Source organism: Colossoma macropomum, unplaced genomic scaffold (genome assembly GCF_904425465.1).
Source record: "Colossoma macropomum unplaced genomic scaffold, Colossoma_macropomum, whole genome shotgun sequence".
In the NCBI taxonomy this organism is placed as follows: domain Eukaryota; kingdom Metazoa; phylum Chordata; class Actinopteri; order Characiformes; family Serrasalmidae; genus Colossoma; species Colossoma macropomum.
In genome coordinates, this window is record NW_023494794.1 from 9,783,850 (window position 1) to 9,809,516 (window position 25,667).

At 42.2% G+C, this 25,667-nt stretch overlaps 2 protein-coding genes across 2 annotated transcripts; both read right to left on the bottom strand.

Moving 5' to 3' along the window:
* Positions 1 to 2,008: 2,008 nt before the first annotated feature.
* Positions 2,009 to 12,239, bottom strand: ppp1r14aa (protein phosphatase 1, regulatory (inhibitor) subunit 14Aa). Its single transcript, XM_036580126.1, has 4 exons — positions 11,943 to 12,239; positions 5,985 to 6,065; positions 5,320 to 5,352; positions 2,009 to 2,503 (listed from the first exon to the last, which is right to left on the bottom strand). The coding sequence occupies exons 1-4, from the start codon at positions 12,126 to 12,128 to the stop codon at positions 2,330 to 2,332; spliced, it is 474 nt and encodes a 157-aa protein (XP_036436019.1). The 5' UTR covers positions 12,129 to 12,239; the 3' UTR covers positions 2,009 to 2,329.
* Positions 12,240 to 16,360: 4,121 nt separating this feature from the next.
* Positions 16,361 to 24,695, bottom strand: dlb (deltaB). The gene is given in 8 exon segments (XM_036580948.1): positions 16,361 to 17,300; positions 18,461 to 18,677; positions 19,681 to 19,983; positions 19,985 to 20,043; positions 21,850 to 22,107; positions 22,545 to 22,611; positions 23,136 to 23,375; positions 24,518 to 24,695. Coding segments are annotated over 8 exon segments (1,893 nt in total). The 5' UTR covers positions 24,569 to 24,695; the 3' UTR covers positions 16,361 to 16,602.
* Between the last annotated feature and the right edge of the window lie 972 nt (positions 24,696 to 25,667).

The window sequence follows — 25,667 nt, forward strand, 5'->3', positions numbered from 1 at the left end:
CTACGAGGCTAATGTAGCTAACAGGTAATGCAAGCTAATGGCATTTTTCCAGCGGACAGTGAGATACGGTCACACTTTTTGTTGTCATTTCAACTGCCAAGTGAATCATAAAACCAAATGCAGTCAGTACATCAGAACCTGAAGCTCATCTATTGTTGTTTCTGTGTTTACTGTTAATGCTGGAGTTGCATGAGAAATCATGTGACCACACAAGCTACAGAGAACTCCGCCTACTTTTATGGCTCTGTTATGTGATGGGAAAGAAACATACACTCGATCAGGTTACCATATCGTGCTGTGTCATGTCTGGTCAAACCAAGTCATCTCAAATATGTTGCATTTATATTAAGCCATCAGTGTAACGATCATTCAAGAGGTAATATTTTTCGAAACGTCCGCAGACGGCTGCAGTGATGGAATGAGCGCAATGTTACACAGATGTTCGTAGTCGTCCAGGCCAGCCGGTCACATTCAACAAAACCTAAACGGCAATGGTTTCTCAGTACAAACATCAGCGTGTGTTCCAAAAATTTTCAAGATAAATTCCTGGATAAAAACATGGTGGCAGGAACGCCACTGTTATTCCAGTTATGCTCTTACCATGGCAACACTTACGTGGCTGCATGCTGCCATTGGTCGCGTTCCATTGTTGTTTGTGACTCCCCCAGTCACACGATGCCACCAGCGCTATGAGGGCGAAGGCTAACACAGGCTTCCTCCGAGACCTGTGAAGCGCCACCGCATCTTTTCAAACTGCCGCTCACGCAACGTCATTGGACGTTCGGAGGAAAGCGCCAACCGCCAGATCTGTTATGTCAGCTAACAGACGCCTGCGCTGACTAGCATCACACTAAGTTATGGGAGGCCATCCTACCCACCCAGAGAGCGAGGCCAATTGTGCTCTCTTAGACTATCAGCCACAGATGGTTGTAGCATCACCAGGGATAGGACTCGCAATCTCCTGATGGTAGAGCCAACGCCTAGATTGTAGTGCCACTCAGGAGCCTTCTTACATGGTTTCTGATGCTGTGTGACATTCAGTTGTCTATAAAAATGGACAAAAGTGTTAGCTACATTAGCCTTTTAGCTAATAAGGAAACTTCAAACACCAAATGTGTCTTGGCTGATCGACTACATTCAGGGTAAGAGGGGGTTCATGTACATTTGAAGTTTTTGCTGAATGTTTTTAATATTGCACAATTAAAGCCACCGCAGACTGGACTGGACGTGCCACAGAGCTTAAGCATCACCTAGCATCACATAGCAGAATGCTACTATAAAGTGTATGCAGTGAAGGAGCTGACAAACCTCAAGTTCATTTTATTTATGAACATTTGATGAAAAGTTTCAACATTTATCACGTTTGGCATCAGTTTACTCTCTGTTTTCAAGCTAATGAGGTGAAAAAAAGACCAGATTAGTAACATTAGGTGACCGTTAGCATCTGTTTATTTAAAACACTGACAGCCTTCCTGTGTAAATTTCAAGCCAAATGTGATCTACTCCCGCTTTTATGGTCCCAATTTGGCTTTAATTTAACATAGTTATTTAACATACGGCGAGCAAGTCCTCAGTGAATGGGAGTAAATGGTGCTCAACGGCTAAAGACGAAAAGTTAAAATAGTTTCTAATCACTCGCCCAGAACTTTCCTTTAATTATAGAAAGTAGAAGGATGAATTTCACTAAAAAAGCAAAGAAAACTCACCTGTTTGTTTCCTTTTTTCGACAGTAAACGGGTTTTGGGCAGCAGAACGCTAACATTACTGCTACTGAGTGCTGATTGGTTGGCGAGCGGAGCAGCTCATTGGCTGTTCGCGCTCACTGATGTCATGAACATACATGAGGCGCCGTTTTAAACTCCTATAACTCGAGTTTAAAAGCTATACATACAAAAGTACAGCAGCAGTGTTAAAATGTTTTATGCTGTTCTGTGCTCATGAAATAAACATGTTTTTTATATTAAAAGGGTTTAAGCATTTATAAACTATGATTTTGCTCAAACGCTCCATCTTAACCCATTCATTTTGGACTCGGGAGCGCCCTCTAGTGTTTGAGAAACCTGGAAGACATTACGGAGTGGTAATTCTCCTCTACAAGTTCTCTGACGTGACACCTCCGCTGTGCGGTGGCCTGTAAGCCTACGTGAAAATCTTCTGTACAGTTACACGGTTACTAAGCAACAAGAGGTGTAAGTGAATCATAAGTTAACCATCAAAATAAACTGGTTAGTAACAAATCTTGGGGACGGTAGTGACATCACAGGTGTTTACGCGTGAGAGTCCGTGTGTGGGAGGTGCTCTCCCTGCCACAGTGCATTGTGGGACATAGCTAGAGCGTCTGGTGCGTTTGCTGCTGATGTGGGTGATGGGCGTGGCCGTGGTGGTGGACGTTGCCGTGATGATGGGGGTAACTGTGGAGACAGGGATGGCCGATGCCCTCGTTCTGAAGCTCCTCCTGTTTGTGGAGGCCTTGCAGCTTCTGGAGCAGCTCAGTGACGAACGCCTACACACACAAACACATAGCTCAAGTGTTGACGTGGACACTGATCAACGTCTCACATTCTTCTCATAGCAGTAAAGTGACAGAGCAGGCAGCTGTAAGGCTGGTCGAACTTCATTCACAACAGGTTTGAACAAATAAATAGTGACACACCCACATCTACAGTCAGCAGCTAACAATGATAAACACACACTGAAGGAAAACGGACAGTTAAATACGTTCATGACCTCAGACAGGGGTTACTGACTGTTCATCTGATGGGGGCAGTTTTGGTGTCTACCAGGTCTTCCAGGTGGTTGTTAGGAGCCCACTTGGAAGAACTGGAGTTTTTTTTTGAATTCCCGTTTTGGAAGCTCCTCTTTTCCACTTTGTCTTTCTCCTTCCTTGAGCATGAGGATTATCTTTTATCTAATCTCCTAAGAAAATTTATGTTTTGACTGGAAATTAATAAAAGCTTGGTCTCCGACTTTTGCACAGTCCTATACACGCATGTCAAAAGTTACAAATGCAGGAAAATCGAAACTTGCTGCATCGTAAAGCATCATTAAAGTCAAACGACTTTGATACTGATATCGGTTCATATCGTCCAGCTCACGTTCAGATCGTAATCAATCAGAGCTCATTGCTGACTGAGTGCCTTATCTGCTCTGTTCTCCTTCAGCTGGGCCTGAACTATGAGTCACCACTTCAGCACTGACCACAGAGCTGACCGAACCACACAAACAGTCACTGTGACCAGAGCGAGCGTGAACTGTGTTACAGAGAGCTAATGAAAGAACGACTTTGTGCTGATAGAGCAGAGAGAGAGAGAGAGAGAGAGAGAGAGAGAGAGAGAGACAACAGAGAGAGAAATAGAATGAGAGAGAGAGAGAGGAGAGGGAGAGAGAAGGGGGTGTGGGGGAGAAAAGGGTCAGGGCGAGGGACATGGTATCTTTGAAAAAGAGGAGGAGAAGGAAATAGAAGGAGAGAGAAGGGGAGGAAATGGAACGAGAGAAAATGAGAGAAGAGAGAGAGAGAATGGAAAGACAGAGAAAATGAAAGAGAGAGAGGGGGTAGAGAGGGGATGAAGTAGAAGAAGGGCGAGAGACATCTTTTCTCAATGCTGGACAAAGAGAAAAATAATTGTGAAAGAGAGAAAAGAGAAAGAGACAGAGGGCGAGAAAGAGGGATATAGAGGAGGAGAAATGAGAGGCAGGGCGAGTTACTTACTATACTATAAAGAGAGGGGAGAAAGAGTAAGAGAGAGAGAATGGAAAGACAGAGAAAATGAAAGAGAGAGGGGGGGTGGAGAGGGGAGAAAAAAGAAGGGCAAGAGACATCCCTTCATAACGGTTGAGAGAGAGAGAGAGAGAGAGAAAGAGAGAGAGAAGCACAGCAGGGAACAAATGATCATTGTAGAAGCTCATCTGCTGTACAAGTGAGTGTCAGGAGGGGAAGAGAGAGAGAGAGAGAGGCAGGGCGAGAGTACGGTGGCCTGTAAGACAGCACCATTAAAAACGCACCAACTCAGAAACTCAGAAAGCACTTTCACCCTCAAAGCTTCACCTGAGACACGTTTCACAAACACACTGCAAACACAGGAAACACACGCGACTTCAGAACCGCTGCAGAGCCACAACACAGCGGGAACCTTTCCAGAGGACTCTCACAGGGGACGGAGCATCTGTGATGGAAAATCACTGACCGAGACAGCGGAGAGTTCAGGGTTACTTGGCCGAGTAGTCAGTGACCTGACAGGCCACAGCTGAACTGTGGTAGTTATCAGTCATACCTGGTGTTGCAGTTACACTCTACAGCAAATTCCTATTACATACAGTGACACCAGTGATCTGTTCAAATGAAAGTGATCTGACTTTCACACGTGGATGTTTCGCTGCACAGAATCTAAAAGTTTGAGTGTCCTTCAGAAACATTTCCGTTGTGTTGTGACTGACATTGCAGTGTCACTGCAGAGATTTTTCTGCGTTTCCAGCTCGTTTTTTAATTTTGCTGTGCATTTGGTTCCTGACAGTCTCCGTACCAGAGCCATGGGCCCAATTCCTTTTCTTATTTTGTACCCCTACCCCTTGTTTTCGAGTGCCGCCCGTTGGAATTGAGTTAGAAGGGGTAGTAGTTGAAATCTTCCCCTACTAAACGGGACCCTCAAATAAAGAAGAGCATTACTTCATTAAGAGGCTACTAGCGCTGCTCTGTAGGTGACCCTGCCAGTCTACAGTGACAGCAGAGAAAGTTCAGCTCCTCACTGCTGGGCTTTAGTTACATTTAGGGCATCATATGCCTTCAAAGAGGGGTCAAAGGGCTCAAAGAGCCACCCCTGATTCTTCAGTGATATGAAGCTGAAGTCAGATATTCACCAGCTTCTTGTTTGAATTTTACTGTCCCCATTTAAGATGGAACGGGAAATTTAGCCAGCTAGCCACCGAGACATCAGCAATGTTTTATGCTTATTATGAAGAAAAGGACCATAATACATTACAAATGACATTTAACAAAGATAATGCAGTGGTTATCGTAATTTCTAACAGAGAAAATTCTCACATTTGTGGGTTTCTTTAGTCGTTTACGCAGCCATCTTGCCAGTTTTTCTGTTTTTTCTCATAACACTGTTTGCAGTGTGACTCTGAAAGACCTTGTAGCCCAAACACCTCGCCCTACCCCTCTATCTAAACAAGAGTCAGGACACCCCACCCCTAGATGAGAACGTGCAAAACAGGGGGGTAGGGCTAAGTGGTAAGGGCGAAGGGTGAAATGGGATTGGGCCGTGCTATCTATATGAAAGAGAGAGAGAGAGAGAAAGAGAGAGAGAGAGAGTCTCTAACCTGTATGTCGTTCCTGCAGGTCTGCAGCAGCTTCTGTGGAAGAGTATACAGAATAAAACTGACGTTTAGTGAGATGTTATGCTGCGTTCAAGACAACTGGGACCTTTTTTAACGCTGAGCTTCTTACTTCCCACATCAAAACATCCACCTCAACTGTCTGAAGTCAGAAGAAATGGACAGTCTTCATTTTGCGCATGAAAATAGCACTTTAACAGCTTTTACACTGAATCAAAAAGTGGTTTGGTTTGTGCTTCGTTAATTTTAATGGCCAACTCGGCTACAGCAAATTCACCATTAACAAGCAGCTGAAAATGACCATACCACAGAGTTTCATACCGAATCTTACAAAGAACAAAGAACAAGTATCCCCATGAATTTAGAGCTATCATGTATAAATAGCCTTTCATACACAGATTGAAAATCATAAGTCTGCATAAAAACGCTCAAAAGTAACGTCATGGAACTTGGAGAAGCCTGAGATCTGGGAAAACTTTACTTTCCACAGGGAATTCTGAGTTGGAGAGCCTCTCAAAATGGATTTTCCCCAGTCAAAAGTCAGAAAATTCCCCAGTTTCCGACGTAGTCATGAATGCAGCATTAGCATATATTTGAGCAGGCAGTGCAGTACATGAAGTTTAGTGTGGTGCAGAAGGGGATGATGGGACCTGTAGTTTTTGTGCTCGCTGCTCATCACTCTGGAGAACCAACAGGTCGTCGATATCGATCTCTTCTGGCATTTCGTCCTCCTGCAAACACACACAAACATTAGCTCACTCCTCAGGTTTTTTCCGTGTCCAGTCAATATTTATACAGACACGGTTTTACTATGAATTGCTGCCAACAAGATTTAAGATCAACCTGAAATCAAAATGGTATATCCCTGTTCGTTCATGTTTCTGGTCATATTAAACACAATCCATCGTATCGTATCATTTAAAAGACTGAACTAAGGACTTTTGCCCACCTCTAAAATGTCCTTTGAGTTTTAATTACATCACCGCGCACCAAAATGATATTAACCAATGATCTCATGTTTCATCCCCACCTCACACCACCCCACCTATCATGGAGCTAGAATGCTCAGCTAGCTCAGGGACCCTTCTGATACCATGATTAACTGACAAATATGTCACAGTATGGAATGAAAATGCAGTATGATTTCCAATTCCTGTTAACTTTAAAGCTACACTGTGTTTGATTTGGCGACCCCTCTGGTGGAAATGTGTAATTGCATGCAACGTGAAGAACACTTTGTAAAGTGTGTTGTTCTCAAAAAAGAAGATCTGACTCAATGTTTAGGTCTCAGATGCACAATCAACATAATACTGATAAAGATATGATGACAACAGTAGATAATTCACTCAGACACGTCCTTCACCATGTTTTGACTGAGTTCTCTTTGAATTCTCTTTCAATTTGTTTACAATCATCAGATTTCATCGGTCCGAAGCAAAACCCATGTCACAAGGTGTTCTTCCACACGTTGCGTGCAATTACACATTTCCGCCAGAGAGGTCTCCAAATCCCCCAAACTTACATAGTGTAGCTTTAAGTACACTATTGCTGTGGAATATGGTGCAATTATGTCCCCTAAGTGAAGGTACTGAAGAGGGTGAAAGCCAGCATGCGCTTCCATATCTTTTCAAACTGCCGCTAACAGAATGTCATCATAGCTCAACACGTGGAGAAAACGCTAACTGCTAATACTGTTACGTCAACTAATAGAATTGCATAGAAAAATACACTTCAAGACATAATATCATTTTCAGCCATACTGGCCAAGGCTAGTTGTAATGCGGATCACCAAGAACACAAACCAGGAACCCAGCCAGACATTGGCATTGGAGACATGCCAAGTCTGGAGCCCTGCAGGGCTCGAACTGACCGCCGCTGTTATAAACACACTAAACGAAGAGGTAAAATAAGTAAATGAAGCTGGATTGTTTAGGTCTGCTGAACTGAATGAACCTGCTCTCTCAGAACACAGCGAAAGTTCCCACATCACTGATACACATCAGTCACATGAGGAAACACACTCATTACACCCGTCCCCTGAGACACACACACACACACACACACACACACACACACACACAGTCTTCTTAGAAACACTGCAAACACACCCAAAACACACAGACACACTGTCTCCTGAGACACACATTATCTCTCTGTAACACAAACACCCAAACTCCAGAGAACATCACTGCTTTCTGTAGCCATGAGAGCTCTCGGTCCTGAAGGCCTCCAACTTAGATCTGCACTAAAACAACAAAACAACACCAACAACACAAAATTAATCAACACAACACAACACAGTACAACACAACATAATACAACACAACAAAACACACTATGACACAAACAGATCTTACAACAAAACAGCACAAAATGCAACACAAGACAACACAACGTGACATAATACAACACAACAATACACCACACACTGCAACAAAACACAATGCGACACATCATAATACAACACACTGCCATGTCAGCATCACTGCTGGGCTACAAGGTGTCACTGGACATCTATATTGTGGATCTTTAAGGAAGGTAAAGCTCAAAGTGCCCTGTGAGTGGACACGCACGCACACATAGTGCCCATGTAAGGCAGTGGTAAAGCACAGGGATCATGTGTGTGGGACAGGAAGTCTGTTATCCCCTTCAGAGAATCCGAACGTCTGGCCTTATATGGCCCTCACACATCTGCCTCATGCACATCTGTCTGACAGCTCACACAGATAGAGAGTGTGTGTGGGAGAGAGATAGAGCGAGTGAGTCTCTCTGAGAGAGAGAGAGTGAAAGAAGAGAGAAGAGAGAGAAAAGAAGCACAGAAAACAATATTTTCACTACTTTAAAGTTTAATTATAGTTTACATTTACATTAATTTACTGAGCTTTACTAATTGTTACTGAGCTCTGCTAAAGCCTGAGTAGACTGATAAATCACTATGATGATCAGTTATTAATCTCAGTGTTGCTGAGCTCTGCTAAAGCCTGAGTAGACTGATAAATCAATGTGATGATCAGTTATTAATCTCAGTGTTGCTGAGCTCTGCTAAAGCCTGAGTAGACTGATAAATCAAAGTGATGATCAGTTATAAATCTCAGTGTTACTGAGCTCTGATAAAGCCTGAGTGGACTGATAAATCACTATGATGATCAGTTATTAATCTCAGTGTTACTGAGCTCTGCTAAAGCCTGAGTAGACTGATAAATCACTATGATGATCAGTTATTAATCTCAGTGTTACTGAGCTCTGCTAAAGCCTGAGTAGACTGATAAATCAAAGTGATGATCAGTTATTAATCTCAGTGTTGCTGAGCTCTGCTAAAGCCTGAGTAGACTGATAAATCAATGTGATGATTAGTTGTTAATCTGCACATGGACATTATGTGGACGTTAAAAAGAGCACAGGCTATTTGGGGGCAGCTTTAAGAGTGGCCGTATCCTTGTTAGCGGGACTTCACCACAATCCGCCCCTAAAAGTTTACCAAGTTGTCCAGCGTGTTTATTCTGGTTAGAGACTATATTTACAGGAGGTGTATCGATGCTTACGTTTGTGATTTTGGCCTGAGGGGTCGCTTTAATAAACATTACTGTTATACCTGTTATCTTGTTATTAAAATAAGCTGCTCTCAGGCTTTTTGCCTGTAGTGTACTCTCTCTCCCACACTGACAGTTTATAATGGATATCTCTACAGCCGTACAGCACACGTCTACCTGCTGATCCCACAGAGCACAGCTCCTTATAAAGCCCTGAGACTGAATGAGGCCAAGCGGGAGGCAGCACGCTATCATACATCACCCTGAATGGAGAAGTAAGCACTCCAGCCCTTTTACAAGAACCTTAAATATCATCCATAATGCAAATATTATAAATGCCTAAAATACAGGCTAATAAATCATCGCTGACCAAGTTTCACTGTTTCACCCACATGGATCTTCTGTACTACACCCTTTGACCTCAGCCCTCCTACAAGCCTTAGAGTTATTGATGTGGGGCTGCTTGGGAAATCACTGAGGGCATATTTCACAGAGTAGGATTTCTCAATAAGCCACATAACTTATGTCAAAAACCCTGTCCAATAAGGAGGAGAGGTCAGGAATGCTCTACTGGACCATATTTTCTTTGGTCCCTCCAAATTGTTGGATAAACGTTGGCTAGTCGTCAGTCTGGATGGACTGCCCACTGTAGATGCTTTTTTTTTAAGAAAAGTTGAAAAGTTTAATAGTTAAGATGTAAACAAGGTCATTCAGAGTGGACTGATGTGAAACGCTCCGTTCCAGAGAAACTTACAGAGTCAGAATAGTTCACAGTGGTGGTGATAGGAACCAGACGTCCACCTCTAAAAGCTCCCTCGCAGAAAGTTAATACACACAATGATTACGAATATGGAGCCCGATGCCTGAGACATTGTTTTACAATATTTTTATGAAACGCTTTTGTGTTAAACAAAGTTTAACCTCTTATTGACCAGGGTATGTTTTGATTGTCCATCTGAATTTACATGACCAAATCGTAAGGCAAATTATTCAGTAACTGCATGAAATAACTGTACATTTTTATGTTATTTATTTATTTTTTGTAAAAGCTTCCCTCAAATGAACAGAACGTGTTTTATGATCACACATATTGCTATATGCTTACAATTTATGGCTGAAAGACAAAAATCTTAGACGCTGTTTGTATTATTTTATAAAAATCATTTTCACAGAGCAGATCACTGAAGAGACGCCATCTGTTTATAGTTTACAGCCCAGATTTGTGGAAAAATGGGTCGACTTTCAGTAGACAAAAAAATATTGTGAGTTCAGCTTCTTTTATTATAAGGGTTTAAAATGACATCACCCATCTATTTGACTGGAAAGAAGACAGTTACAGCCTCATACGACCCCCACCTTTAGAATGTAGCTTATGAAATATGAAAGTTATGAGGAATATGATGAAGTGTGTTTTGGAACCACCGGTGGTCTCAAGGAGTTGAAAACATTAATGAATAAAATGTTCATGGTGTCTCCAATATATATATTTTTTATTTTATCATCATCAACATTACATATAAAAACATAGACTCGTGTAGGTTCACTGCTGTTTTTGTATAGTAAATAAAATGGATATATTTGTGTTGTAGACATGGTGACCCCTGGTTTCTATCACCACCACTGTAGAGAAATTTTAATGTGTGTGTATATATAAAAGCTTCAGATGGTTCTTCAAGGGGAATGGTTCTATTTAGAACCATGAGTTCCATATTTACAGAACGATTTCATGCTTAAATCGTTCTTTGCATGTTGAAGGTTTCTTCAGATTGACTGAGAATGTGTTGTATATGGTTCTACATAGAACCTTTATGAAAATACTTCTATATAGAACCATGAGTTCTGTATTTATAGAACCATTTCATGTCTAAACAGTTCTTTGCATGAGTTCTTTCTTTTATGGTTCTATATAAATCCTTTATGAAAGTAGCTCTATATAGAACCGTGAGTTCTGTTTATAGAACCATTCCATGCTTAAATGGTTCTGTGCATGGTGAAAAGGTTCTTCAGATTGACTGAGAATGTGTTGTATGTGGTTCTATATAGAACTTTTATGAAAACAGTTAGAAAATGGGGTTCTGCTATTGTTATGATGTCAAGCTTGTACCAATAAAATAATCCATTTTGGTGCTATATAGATCCACCTACAACACGTTCTCCATCAGTCTGAAGAACATTTCACCATGAAAAGAACCATTTAAACATGCAAATGGTTCTATATGGAACTCATATTTCGAAATAGAACCATTCCTTTTACTGAAGAACCCTTGAAGAACCATCTTTGCAAGACTGTATACATTAAATCCACCTTAATTTTCCTAAACCGTAACCCTGGCCTTGGTCTTAGACCTAAACCTGGTTTTCACTGCTCTGTTAATCATTAGAGCATCTATAGATCGTCTATGGGGGGCTGTCTAACTGAAGCAGGACCACAGTCCAGACCACTGGGTGCTGTTGTGTAATGTGGGTCTACAGGGAGATGGAGAAGTGGTCTTATCTCGCTCGATCACATGGGCTGGATGCTATCTCCCTGGGAAAAGACAACACTCTTGTCTTCTGAGGAAAAACAGAATGGGGGAGGGGGGGAATGGGGGGAGGGGGAGCGCTGACCAAAGTCTCTGAGATACTGAAAGCCTCAGATGATGTAGCCAAATTTCATCACCTGTCTAAAGGCTGCAGGTGTTGATCAACAAGAAGACCCCTCAGCAGAGGCCCAGACCTCCACACGCTTTATGACGTAATCAATTCATACTTATCAACACTAATTTAAAAAGTAAAGAATTTGATGCTGCTTGAACATTTTAGGGACTGTTTTTCTAGCAGTTCCCTCAAAATAAAGTCTGCCTCAGTGACTCATCAGACCGAGTCAAATCAGAGCGCTTCATTAGAGCCTCAGAGAAACTCTCGCGACCCGCTCGCGCGCTTTCACACCTGTTGGGGCTCCTCGCGATTCAGTTTTCCCGGGTTTCTACACCTGAGAGAGGTTCTACCGCTCGTGACCCCCTTTACCCGCCTGTCAGGAGCTCACGAGACTCAGTTTACGCCCCGCGCTCACAGCTGAGAGGAGCGCTCGTGACTCACCGCTCCCGCGTACAGCTCCTCGAGCGCGTCCTCGACCCAGGTCTCCACGTTCAGCCGCCTCTGCAGCTCCTTTCGGTTGTACTTCACCGTCACGCGCGCCTGGCGCTTCTGCGCGCTCAGCAAGGCGCCCGCGCGCGGGTACCGGTCAGATTCCTCGCGACGCCCGCCGTTCCGCTCTTCCGCCATGTTCCGCGTGCCGGCGAGTGGAGTGTGCGTATGAGAGAGGGAGAGAGAGAGAGAGAGAGAGAGAGAGAGAGAGAGAGAGAGAGAGGGAGGGAGGAGAGAGAGAGAGTAGAGAGAGAGGTGGAGAGCAAGAGAGAGAGTTAGAGAGAGGGAGGGAGGAGACAGAGTTAAAGAGAGAGAGAGAGAGTGGGAGGGAAAAAGAGTTAGAGAGAGGGGGAAGAGTTAGAGAGAGAGGGGGGAGAGATGGGAGGAGAGAGAGAGAGAGAGGGAGGGACGGAGGGGGAGGGGGAGGGAGAAAGAGTTTGAGAGAGAGAGAAGGAGGGAGGAGAGAGGGAGGGAGAAAGGGTTAGAGAGCGAGAGAGAGGGAGGAGAGAGAAAGAGAAAGTCAGAAAAAGTGAGAGAGGGGGAGGGAGAAAGAGTTACAGAGAGAGAAGGAGGGAGGAGAGAGAGAAAGTCAGTGAGAGATGGAGAGAGTGAGACAGAGGGAGGAAGGGAGAGAGAGGGAGTGAGAAAGAGAATTAGAGAGAAGGAGGGAGCCAGACAGAGAGAGAAAGAGAAAGTCAGTGAGAGAGGGAGATGGAGAGAGACAGAGGGAAGGAGGAAGAGAGAGAGTTAGAGAGAGGGAGGGAGGAGAGAGAGGGAGAGAGTAAGATAGGGAGAGAGAGAGAAAGAGGGAGGTAGGAAGAGAGATAGAGAAAGAGAGAGAGAGTGTGTATATATATTAATCCCCTTTGCTGCAGTAACAGCCCCCTCTCTTCTGGGATGGCTTTACACTAGATGGTGTGAGGATTTGATTGTATTCAGCCACAAGGGCGTTATGTCTATGAAAACAAATGAGTTTTTCTTCCATCATATTATTTATTTTTTTCTTTCATCGACATAACGAACAAACACACGTACAAAATAAATTAACATAAATTTTTACAAGCACAATGATTGAAAGTAAAAGTACAAAAATGCAAAATAGGAACTTATAAACTCAGGTTTAAATTCATGAGAGTGAAATGGCCACAGAAATCAACGTGAGTCAGAAACATCGTATTCCGAATGCTCAATTAACGCATTTAACGAAACAAAACAAAAACAAAAAAAATCATAAGACAGTAAAAAACATCCAGTTCCCTCCTTCAAAGTAGAGACGAAGCTCACTGCTACATAGCAATACCACTGCGGGGTAACAATCCCCCCGTTTTGTCTTAGGAAAATATTATAAATATATTTCTGACTTTAACAACAACAATGGAAATATAGACCTAACTTTCCATTTTAGTAGAGTTTTAGATCAAATCCGTACAGAAAACATCCTCCCAGAAAGGATATCAGGAGTTCCAGGAAGCTTTTTTTGATCATGCCAGTGTTTTTGGAGTTTTTGTTACAATCCAATGTCGGCGGAAATGCAGACTTTCCCAGTTTGACATCGCAAAGCAGGATTTTACAGTTAGCTGGATAACTTGGACCAGAGGTAACAGTGTCCAGTGGGAACGTCCAGGACAGCATCAAGATATCAAGCTAACCAGAAAATCTCACTTAGAGAACAAGAACATCAGAATATGAACATCAGAACAACGAGGTAACAAGAGTAAAGAACATCCACCGTAAAGCAGACTTCAGAACCAAGACGAAAGACGGTCGTCTCCTTTTTCATTTTTACGAACAAAATATTCGGAAAACCCGACGTTCGTTTTGTAGAGCAGTGAAGCCGGTCAGGATGAACTGATCTGATCTGATCTCCTGCTTGGCCTGAAGGCTGTTCCACTTACTTTAAACCTTTCATTTAAGTTCTTTTCAGTCGTTTTAGACGCTTATATCTCTCTTTTTTTTGGTTTTAGGAGTCTAAACTCCATCCTTCCACCCGCATCAATGGAAGAGATCCTGCCTGCCCGTCAGAACTGACTGACAGAGCGTTTAAACACTCACCACATCCTCATTCTCAGCACTTTATCATCAGTATTGCTTCATTCATTCACTCAGTCAGTCCCTGAGTGTGTTTACATGCACTTAATCCGAGAATTGCAGAAAATCAGATTTTGTCAGTAATCCGATCAATGCATTTATATACACTTGAGTAATCGGATAATGGGGAAACTCCTGGTCTACATGCATCAGACAGTAATCAGATTTCTGCTTTGCAACTGACCAACAAACTCACAGAAAAAACTCAAACTTCATGTCGTGGCTTTTTTTAAAAACATGACGCCACTTTATCTGAAAATATGAACATACATCATCTAGAAGATGAAGAATATTTAAATCCTACATTTCATCAAGCATGTATTTGGTTTCAGCGTCGCTCCAAAAGTGTTTTAGCTGCGTCTCGCAGCAACACTGCTTGCTTATTTCCAGTACTGCTATCTGTTCTTGCACATGCTCAGACTGAGAAATGCGAAAGAAATCAGAGTAAGAGTTCACATGCGCTGAGAATCTGATTACTGAGCTAAAATCCAGCCTCTTTATCAGATTTCTTAATCAGATTTCTAGACCTTACTCACATCTAAGAAATCAGAGTGTGCTGTTTACATGACCATTTGAATAATCAGATAACTGCAGCATTATGATCGGATTATTGAGTGCATGTAAACACTCCCACTGTAATAATATGGAAATGAGGAGAGAAAAAAGAAGTGCTAATTTCACATTTTTACCCTCGGTCCCTGTTAACGTATCAGAGTTTTGTTTTCATCCAAAAGTGTATTTCACAAAGCAGGAATTTGTTCCATATAAAGCAGGGCTTCTCAGTTTTTGCTGGATAAAATAAGCTAAAATTTGAGATTTTCTTACTATTGGATGGTTCTCACTTTGGGCTATGTTATCTGGTTAACTGAGAAAATTGCTGAAACCACATAAGCAAGTCTAGGTGGGATTTGTGTCAGTTCTTGATGGCCGAATCATTGCTTTAGCTTATCTAGTTAGCTGAGAAACCCTGCTTAGGTTACTGGACCTCTGAAGTTGTTGCTCTGTAGTCGGAGTGATGGTCATATTAGGAATGCCTAGGCTAGTTTTCTGAGAAAAATTAACCTCATTTACGAAAGTTATCTTGCTTTCTGGTAAAATAAAATGTCCCAAAGCTCGAATGTTTTTCCATATGGACATTCTTCCTCAGATTCTCTGAGTTGTGAGGTCATCAAGGAGCCAAAATACAAGCACTGCTACATGCCAACACTTCTGTGCACTGAACTGACATCAGAAGGCTGGTAACCTCACCAAAATACCTCAGCAAGTTTTGTCAAATGTGGTAGTTTAGCTACTTTGGCACTTTTTGGCTACAGTTTGAGTAGCTGGTGTTGGTATATAACAGTGTGGAAATGTAGTAGTAGACTCAGCGCTAGTGTAGTAGTAGACTCAGCACTAGAGTAGTAGTAGACTCAGCACTAGTATAGTAGTAGACTCAGCACTAGTGTAGTAGTAGACTCAGCACTAGTATAGTAGTAGACTCAGCACTAGTGTAGTAGTGAACTCAGCACTAGTGTAGTAGTCGACTCAGCGCTAGTGTAGTAGTGGACTCAGCACTAGTGTAGTAGTAGACTCAGCACTAGTGTAGTAGTGAACTCAGCACTAGTGTAGTAGTCGACTCAGCGCTAGTGTAGTAGTGGACTCAGCACTAGTGTAGTAGTCGACTCACTATTAGTGTAGTAGTACACTCAGCACAAGTGTAGTAGTAGACTCAGCGCTGGTGTAGTAGTAGACTCAGCGCTAGTGTAGTAGTAGACTCAGCACTAGTGTAGTAGTAGACTCAGTACTAGTGTAGTAGTAGACTCAGCACTAGTGTAGTAGTAGACTCAGTACTAGTGTAGTAGTAGACTCAGCACTAGTGTAGTAGTAGACTCAGTACTAGTGTAGTAGTGAACTCAGCGCTGGTGTAGTAGTAGACTCAGTACTAGTGTAGTAGTAGACTCAGCACTGGTGTAGTAGTAGACTCAGTACTAGTGTAGTAGTAGACTCAGTACTAGTGTAGTAGTAGACTCAGCACTGGTGTAGTAGTAGACTCAGTACTAGTGTAGTAGTAGACTCAGCACTAGTGTAGTAGTAGACTCAGTACTAGTGTAGTAGTAGACTCAGCACTGGTGTAGTAGTAGACTCAGTACTAGTGTAGTAGTGAACTCAGCGCTAGTGTAGTAGTAGACTCAGTACTAGTGTAGTAGTAGACTCAGTACTAGTGTAGTAGTACACTAGCGCTAGCTTGCTTACAGCATGCATTTAGCATTACTTCTAGTTTGGCTGCTAAATTACCTCGTAATTCGGAGAATCCAGTGACTCCTAAAAATGCATCAGCTTTGGAACTTTTTGTTTACCACAGAATGTGATAGCTGTGATTTTCGAAAATGCCGTTTATTTTTACCGCAGAGAAAACCAGCTTTGACTCAACGTCAACAGAATGACGCGCGACCCCAGAGACCTGCTGCCCCCTGCTTTAATGTGTACTGCTTGTGTATGTGAATCTAGTTTTCCTGAACCTTTGAACGCGTTTATGTTTGAGTTTTTATCTCAGGCCCACCCCTCCGGCGCTCCATAGGAAGTCCCGCCCAGCTGGCAGCGTGTGCCCTGGAGCTAGCGGGCAGCTAAGTCTGGCCTCAGTGTTGCTGGGCTTCGCTTGACTGACCGCTCTGGTCAGGAAGTCCCGCTCATAGGGGTACTGCTGCTGCCGGTCCAGGTTATTGACCGTCTCCAGGTCGTTGAAGACAGAATCGCACAGCTGCCGCCTCCGCAGCCTCTGCCTCCTGCGCCTCAGGACCACCAGCCCCACACAAATCCCCAAACACACGGCGAGCACTCCTAGTACACACGATGCAGCCACGGTGGACGGTGAGGAGCCCCTGGAGCTCCGGGCGGCAGCAGCAGCAGCGGCCGCGGCCGCTGACCGCTCCAGCACGGGGAACTCGCAGCTGGGGCCCATAAAGCCCGGCACGCACTGGCACACGGGGCCCGAGAAGTGTGTGTAGCAGGTCCCGCCGTGCAGGCAGGGGTGTGTGAGGCAGGCGTGAGCCCGCACGCTGCAGTTCTTGCCGGTGAAGCCCAGCGTGCAGCTGCAGGTGTAGTCGTTTACTCCGTCCACACAGGTGCCTGAGTTCTGGCATGGAGAATGGAGGCAGTCATCCACGTTCAGCTCACAGAGCGGGCCGGAAAAACCGGGACGGCAACGGCACAGAGCGGAAGACCCCACATCCACACAGTCACCACCTGGAGGGAGAAAGAAGGGAGAGGAACATCAGTTTAGAGCAGTTTGTACAAACATGAATTTACAAGGTTTGACCACTAGGTGTCAGCAGTAGCACAGTTTTCAATATCAACTTTTTTGCAGTATTTAAAACTGGAGCCTCGTCTTGAGTCGTTTTCTTTCTGTGAGTCACGTTCAGAAACTATTTCTCATTTCATTTTATACTTATAAACACTTGTTTGCAAAAGTGTGGGCACCCCTGGCCAATTTCATGCTTTTTAAGTCATAATAAGTGAAAACATCCTCTACAGAGAACACACTGCACATTTTAATGCACAATCACTGTTTATTTGCTGAATTTAACACATTGGGGAAAAGATTACAACATAAACTGTGGCCTGTGCAAAAGTTATGGCACATTTAATATTCTATTATTTTTTTTTTTCAATATGTTAAAGACAGCCAAAAAAAAAATATATATATGCTGTAAAATTTGCAGTAAGATGTCGTATTTAAGTGTGTTCTCTGTAGAGGATGTGTTAACTTATTTTCACTTAGAAAGTCAACAAAATGTGAAATTTAACATGTATGTCGATGTAAACTTTAACTATGAGACACTCTGAGTGTCTTCAATCAGCCAGATCAGAGGTTTGCTCTGGTGCTACAAGGACAGTAAAAGTCATTAAAAAGTAATGGAAACTCATAATGCACCAATTAGCATTGTGCTGAGTTCATGTCTAGATCAGTCACACTTGCTTCAAGTCATCTGAGGTTGTAATCTCAAATATTGTCTATGTAATCTCAACCAACACACACAATGCTAAGATCTCACCATGCTTCTCTATGCTAAGAGCCCTTAGGGCAAGATCCTAATGCTAAACTCACTTACCTCTGTAACACAACTGTAAGTCACTCTGGACTGAAGTGTCTGCCATACACATCAATGTAAATACAGTCCGTCAAGTGTCAGAGACCAACATGGCTGCTGTTTTAGCTGTGTCCTTTTGTCCATTTGTATAAATAACACTGTTTAAAATCTCTATAATAATTCAAGACTGACTCACACGACACTCACATGCTCTATTTTCTCCCATTTCTTTTAGCTTTGCTAAGTGTGTGGTACGTTTGGTTGGTGCGCATGTAGAAGATGGTCAGTACTGATCATGTGTCTGTACACACTCACCATTAGCGCAGGGTTTGTGGCTACAGCGGTCCAGTTTCTTCTCACAGTTGGAGCCAGTGTAGGCTGGAGGACAGCGGCACACGTAGCCTCCGGTGAAGCGTTCCTCACACGTTCCGCCGTTAAAGCAGGGGTCATCGGCACACGTCATGGCCACTATCTCACAGTTCTTACCGTAGAAACCCTGAGGACACGTGCAGGAGTAGTCATTCTCCAGATCCTGGACAAGACAGAGAGAGAGAGACATGGTGGTTACCATCTCCATATTCACTCATTATAATCCATACAAGAGAAAAATTAAGACTAGATCTAAAGAGATTGTTTTCTAATAGAGTTATAAATAAGACTGATGAACAGAGGAAGCAGCAAGAACAGTGGAGAAGACCCCACTGGTTTAGGGCAGAGTTTGGGACGTGCACTGGAGCTCATGGCTAATGTAGTGAACAAGAAACAATTGCAGCATCTATATTTATATAAATAATATCTATTGAAAGTGATAACATTGTTTAGTAATTTAATATAGACACTGTTTGTACACACTGCTGTCGAAAATATGTTGAAATGCTCCAAAACAGTAACGGCAGCCATCTGTTACACAGCACTGGTATTCAAACTGCCCCCTGGTGGTGGGTGAATGGGTTTCAGGGGGTGCAGATGAGAGCTGAGATGGAAAATAGTAAATTTTAATGACTGTATTTTCTTTTTGTGATCTGGAGTCTTCTTATTTTTCACCATCGAATGTAGTAATGTTTTTGTTTTTGCAGTTACTAATAAGAGGTCAAATTTAGGGTCACATGGCAAAAGATCAGTTAACCACCTGTTAAAAATAGGCAACTTAATTTACAAAAAAATAAAAAATCTGCATTTTTAAATAGTTAAATGTAAAGGGGCCCCATGTCGATTTACAGTTTTGTTTGATTTTATAAGTGAAAATCGGTTAACACATTCTCTACAGGTCACTTAAATACGGCACTGCTCTGCAATGTTTAAAATATATTGGAATAAAATAAAGCACAAAATACAAAGGGTGCCATAAATTTTGCACAGGTCACATTTTGTGTGTTTTTCCTAAAATAAATTCACTAATTTACCCTTAAAAAATCAACAAGATGTGGAATTTGACCAGGGCTGCACAAACTTCTCCATATGTGAGGCAGTGCTCTATTTAGGAGCTGTTAGCTAGAACTTTACACCGGTAACGCTGCATTTCCCTGCGGACTCACGTTGCAGCTGCCTCCGTTCTTGCAGGGGTTGCAGTCGCACTCGTTGATCTCCAGCTCGCAGTTGGTGCCGCCATAGCCTGGCCTGCAGGTGCAGGTGTAGCTGCCCTGGCCCGTGTTGGTGCAGGTGGCCCCGTTAGCGCAGGGCCGGTGGTTGGTGCAGTAGTTCAGGTCCTGGTTGCAGAAGAGTCCCCCCCAGCCCTCCTTACACACGCACTGCCACGGCTGCGTGCAGGTGCCATGGAGACAGCCGGGGTGCCTCACACACTCGCTGCAGGACGGACCCTGCCAGCCCAGACGACACTTTACACTCCCCAGGAGACTCGCAGTAACCGTGGCGATCGCTGCAGTCGGCCGAGCAGATGGCTGCAGGAGGGGAGGAGCGGAGGGGTTACACACACACTCACGTGCTTGTTTATATACAATGTTGAGACGTGGGGTCATACACATCCCATATGTATTACATATGTAAATATCTGTATGTATTAATAAAACAGAGATCAACCTTCGGTACTTAGTTTCCAGTAAAACAGCCTTTAAGTGTAAGTTATTTCATTTTCAAGAGATTTTCTGCAGAGATAAGGAAGGAGGAAGCCAAAGAGAAAAAACAGTATTTAGCACTGATACTGATACTAATACAGATTGTGTATTACAGCTTTCATTCTTTTGCAGGGATTTTTTCCACACCTCCAAAGTTCAGTCTTAGAAGTTGGTTGTATTTAATTTTGAGTTAAGTACAGATTATTCATATTCATATTTTTATGAGATACTTCTAAATTAATCAGATAGAAGACAAACTAAGAAAATAAATACAGGGAAAAAGTTTCCAAAGTAGAATTCAAAAATGATTAAAAGCTACAGAGAAAACTGGGACTCCTAACAGCCACCCAGACGACCTGGCAGACACCAACGCTGTCCCCATCAGATAAACAGCACAAAACCAGAAAGTGTACAAAAACACACACACACACACGCACACACACACGCATACACACACACACACGCACACACACACACTCTCCACGCCCTGGTGAATGTGAGCAGATGAATGGGAGTGTTAAGTGTTGAGGCCGGCAGCTGGTGAGCTGACAGTCTTTTGTTTCTGTGATCACACACACACACACACACACACACACACACACACACTGAACGAGTCTCCAGCATGTGTTTAGTGAGTCCTGTGCTGCGCTTCTATTGTTCACACAAACAAAAGAACTCAACGAGCTTCCTACACACACACACACACACACACACACACACACACACACACACACACACTACATAGGTCAAAAACAGCCTTCACCTTTATTACAGCTTCCACTCTTTTCAGGAGACTCACTTTCAGTTTCCCAAATAAATCTGCAGACACGCCTCCAAAGTTCAGCCTAAGAAGTTGGTTTAACCTTTTTTTTAAAAACTTATTTCTATCCAACTAATGCCAAACACATTCAGTGGTGTTGAGGTCTGGACTCTGGGGTGGTCAGTCCATTGTTCAGCTTCTTTGTTTGATGTGTCCGTCTCCTTTTCTCAATGAGGTTCTTCTTGATCAGCTACACATCCTTTCAGACCCACAGCGCTGAGTCGTCTTCTCACAGTGGAAGGATGGACAGAAACACCTGTGGATGTTTTCAGATCTGAAGCAGCTTGATTTTCTCCTCTCTCTCAGAGATGAAAGCTTGAAGTGCTGTTTATCTGATGGGGGCAGTTTTGGGGTCTACCAGGCCTTAATTTGTACTTAATGGACATTTTGACTGGAATTGAAAGGCAACCAACATCTAATACTGAACTTTGGAGGTGTGGAAAAAATTGCCTGCAAATTTCTTTATATTTAGTTGCTGAGTGTGTAAATCTGTGTAATTTTCTTTGTTATTTATCATCATTCTGAGCTAAATTATATCTCAGCATCATTGTTTTAGACAATATTTATGATTTGATCCATTCTATGCTTAAAAATATATATCTATGTATATATATATATATATATATATATATATATATATATATATATATATATATATATATATATACATTACTGTCAGTTAAAGGTGGGCAGGACTCCTACTGTCCCCTACTGAAGTTTTGCTTCCAAACCTCAGGTCTGTAGTGAACATTCTGTCACAGTTTAGACTAATATCTGAGTCCAGTGCTGAAGCAGTGAAGGAGTTTACTCACGGTCAGAGCAGTAGTCCCCCTGCCAGCCGTCCAGACACTGCTTGTTCCCACTTTCGTCGCAGGTGTAGTGTCCCAGCGTGTCGTCCCGAGGCCGGCAGTAATCCGAGCACGCGTCTCCATAATAAAACTCATCGCAGAAGACGTGATAAGAGTAGCGCAGTTCGCTCTGCTCTCCAAAGTGAACGTCCTGAGACCAGTCTTCCCCGATGGCCAACCGCCGCCGCGTCGCTAAACGGCTAATCAGGTTATTCTGGTTCTCTGGAAAGAGAAACCACACAGATGTACACTGTCAACAAGGAAGGTGCAAAAAGAGTTTACTGGAGTGACGTCACTGAACAGAGGCGCCCAAAAGGCAAGTTTTTTGTGGGGCTGAGGGCCAAACGGAGTGTTTTTAAATGTATTTATCCCACATTCTGCTACGAAAATGCATCAAAAATTCACTTTTAAATGCACAACAAAAACTTAAGTCACCTGAGTTGGATTGTTTGGATCCCAAATTTATGAAAATACTGTAGTTTTTGCTTGTATTTTGAACCGTGATTCCTGTGTAGCTGTACATCAACTCAAGGAAAAACCTACGGTAGCACTTTGTTGGCTATTGTAACAGCACAGGACCCCATGCTCTGCTATGCACTCAAAATCTGGACATTTCTTTAGAACAATGATAGTAAAAGTGTGTGTGTGAGTGTAAATACCTGTGTAGTCAGGATGCTCTTTGGGTGACTCTGCATTCCAGGCTTCAATGACCAGAGAAAAGGTTCCCTAAATAAAAAAACAAAAGAAACGTACATTACAAAAAAGATTCAATTACAGATTAATTCCTGGGATTATTGAGTAACCTGCATTGTAGTGATGGCCCTAAGGTGTTGATTTCTCTGTCACTACTAGAATATAGCAAAAACGCTATTATTACAAGTTTATTACATGATTATTACATGCTTATTATGCTTTATTACAAGTTTATTACATGATTATTACACACTTTTGTACTCTATTGGAAATTACAAGTGTGTATTATACAACTTCTATATTAAACTTCTATATCAGTAATATATTCATATAATTATCAAGAAAACATTTTGACTTCCATTTATACACAATATAATGTCTAAAGATTTTAATGTTAAAATGGATTTAGGGTGGGAAGGTGACAAAAAACAGGTGGGCCAATTGTAAAAGTGGGTGGGTCAGTCATTACATCACCACTACAGTAGTAGCATATATTTACACTATTGTGATGTACTGTATTAACACACACTAGCACTTCAAATGTAAAGGCGCTTTACCGGCCACTTGAAGTGGAAAGGCACGCGGATGGCGGCGCTGTTGGCGATGGCACTATGCTCCGCCCTCATCACGCCCGTCTGCCCCGTCCCGTAGGTGCACGGAGGTTCGGCGGAGATCACGTCCTCCGAGTGTTTCAGGCAGATGCGGAAGAAGATGTTGCAGTCGCGCAGCCGCCGGCAGAAACGCCGCGAGGTGCTAAACGCATGAACCTTCAGCTCAAACATGCCTGAGGACGCCACCTAGAGGAAAAACAGAGTTACACACATGAGAATCATTTCCTTTATTACTGTACAAAATGTGAAAAACAACAAAAAACAGTCATTAATAATCCACAATCTTAAAAAAAGTGAGTGATGCCATCGAAGAACCGCTTTAAAAAGATTTGTAAACGAGACGTGAGAGTGTGAAGAACCTTGTAAGGGAAGAACCTTCACATAATGTAAAGGTTCTTTAGCAACTTATGGATTTTCCTAGAACCTTTACATGATGCAAAGGTCCTTTAAACTTTTAAAAGCTTCCTCATTCTCACACATCTCATTTACAAAAATGGTTCTCTGCAGAACCCTCCACTGAGAGATTCTCTCTCACATTGCACAAAATCCTTTTTTGCACCTTTGTTTTTAAGGGTGTAATAAAAGTATTTTCTATAAACTAATAACAATGAATTTATGACAGTAAGACGTAATCACGCTATAATAACTAATTTATAATAGCATAATAAAGCACCTTTAACTGAATAAGCTTGGAATTAACACCAGAATGTTGTAAACTTCTCCTTTAACATCTTTATTAATGTCTTATCATAATATAGATTGTGATAAAAGATATGTAGACCATACAAACATTCTAAATAATGATTTTTTTAAACTCTCTCTCGATTGTGTCACAATTCTGAGTTCATTAAACCTCAAGTAGTAAGTTAACAAAAGGCAACTCAACACTGCTGGTGAAGTTACCTTGATAAACAAAAACAAAGTTACCACAGCAAGTCGTTTGAATATCATGCTAATGATATTCAAATACTAAAACCAGCCTATAATTGTTATTACACTGTAATAAAAAGGTTACAGACTAAGTTTTAGGACAAGAGGTTGCTTGGATATCTTTACATTGGTTTAATTTGTTGTGTTCAATCAAATCCAGCTAACCCAGCTAATCTAAATAACTGAATTTAGAGTTTTGTTAAAATATGAAACATTTTTGGCAACATATTTTTGAGAATATGAGAGCAGAAAGTTCCTTAATGAAAACCAACACATTTAACTGACTCCAAAAGTTTGATTTGAGATCAATACTAACACTAACGCTCAAAAACTACAGTCTAAAACTTCGGTCCTGTTACTGCAGCCAAATAGAAGCGAAACATCTCTGCTGAACTGACCAGGTGCAGTAGCCACAGAGGCAGGAGGCAACACAAAGCTACATTAGCCATATCTCCTCAGGTCCTGAGCCAAAAGCCTCTCCAGCTGTCCGCATCCGACGTTTTAATCCCAGAGATCCAGTTAAGGCTGCTTTAAAACATCCGTGTGGCTCCAAAACCAGCAGTCAGTATCCAAACATCCAGCTCCTTTGTCCTCTTCACGCTGCTGTCGCTTCTTCAGTCTTGAGACAACTGAATGGAGCAGGTTTAAATACCCCCACTCCCCCACCCTGGGGGTGATGTCACAAATCGGGGTGCGAGGGAGGGGCAAGAGGGCACATAGAGTGAGGACCACCAGTACTAAACTTGAATGGAAGGAAATGTGGCCAGATGCTAATGTTAGCCAATCTGACTTAGCTTCATTTGCTCCAATATAAATGAATGTAGCTTAAATGTATATAATGGATTTCTGTCAGCATCAACTCAAGCGCTGAAAAATGACATAGTGGTGTGGTTTATTCTGTGACATATATATGTATATATTAATCTGTGTATAATCTGCATTTACAGTCATGTGCAAAAGATTGTGCACCCCTGGTCAAATTCCATGTGTTGTTGATTGTCTATGTGAAAATAAATGACCACGTTTATCTACAGATAATACACATTTCAATACACAATTAGTGTTTGTTTGCTGGATTTAGCAAATTGATAATAACAATAGAACGTTAAATGTGGTCTGTGCAAGAGTTGTGGCCAATAAATAGATTTTGTGCATGAAAATGTGAAGAAAATTGTTATATTTAAGTTTCTCTGTATTTTCATTAATAAAACCAACAAAGCATGTGGTTTGACCAGGGGTGCACAAACTTTTGCATATGACTGTGTAAACCTACTTATCACTGCTGTCCGAACAAAACCTCGTGTCTCCAAAATGGTAACTTTACAGGAGAAGGAAAAAACCTGCTTTACTTTTAATGTAAGTCAATGGAACCAGACGTCTTTAGTAATTTTTGGTTATTTTTGTTGGTCCGTTTATCATGAAATTCACACACAGTGTAAAGGACAACAGTGATTTTCAAATTAGGTCAAAAAATGAAAAATGACATAAAACATTATTCAATTGTCTTCTAGCTCTCTGATTGTGGAGAAAGCTGAAGGAGGCTGTCGT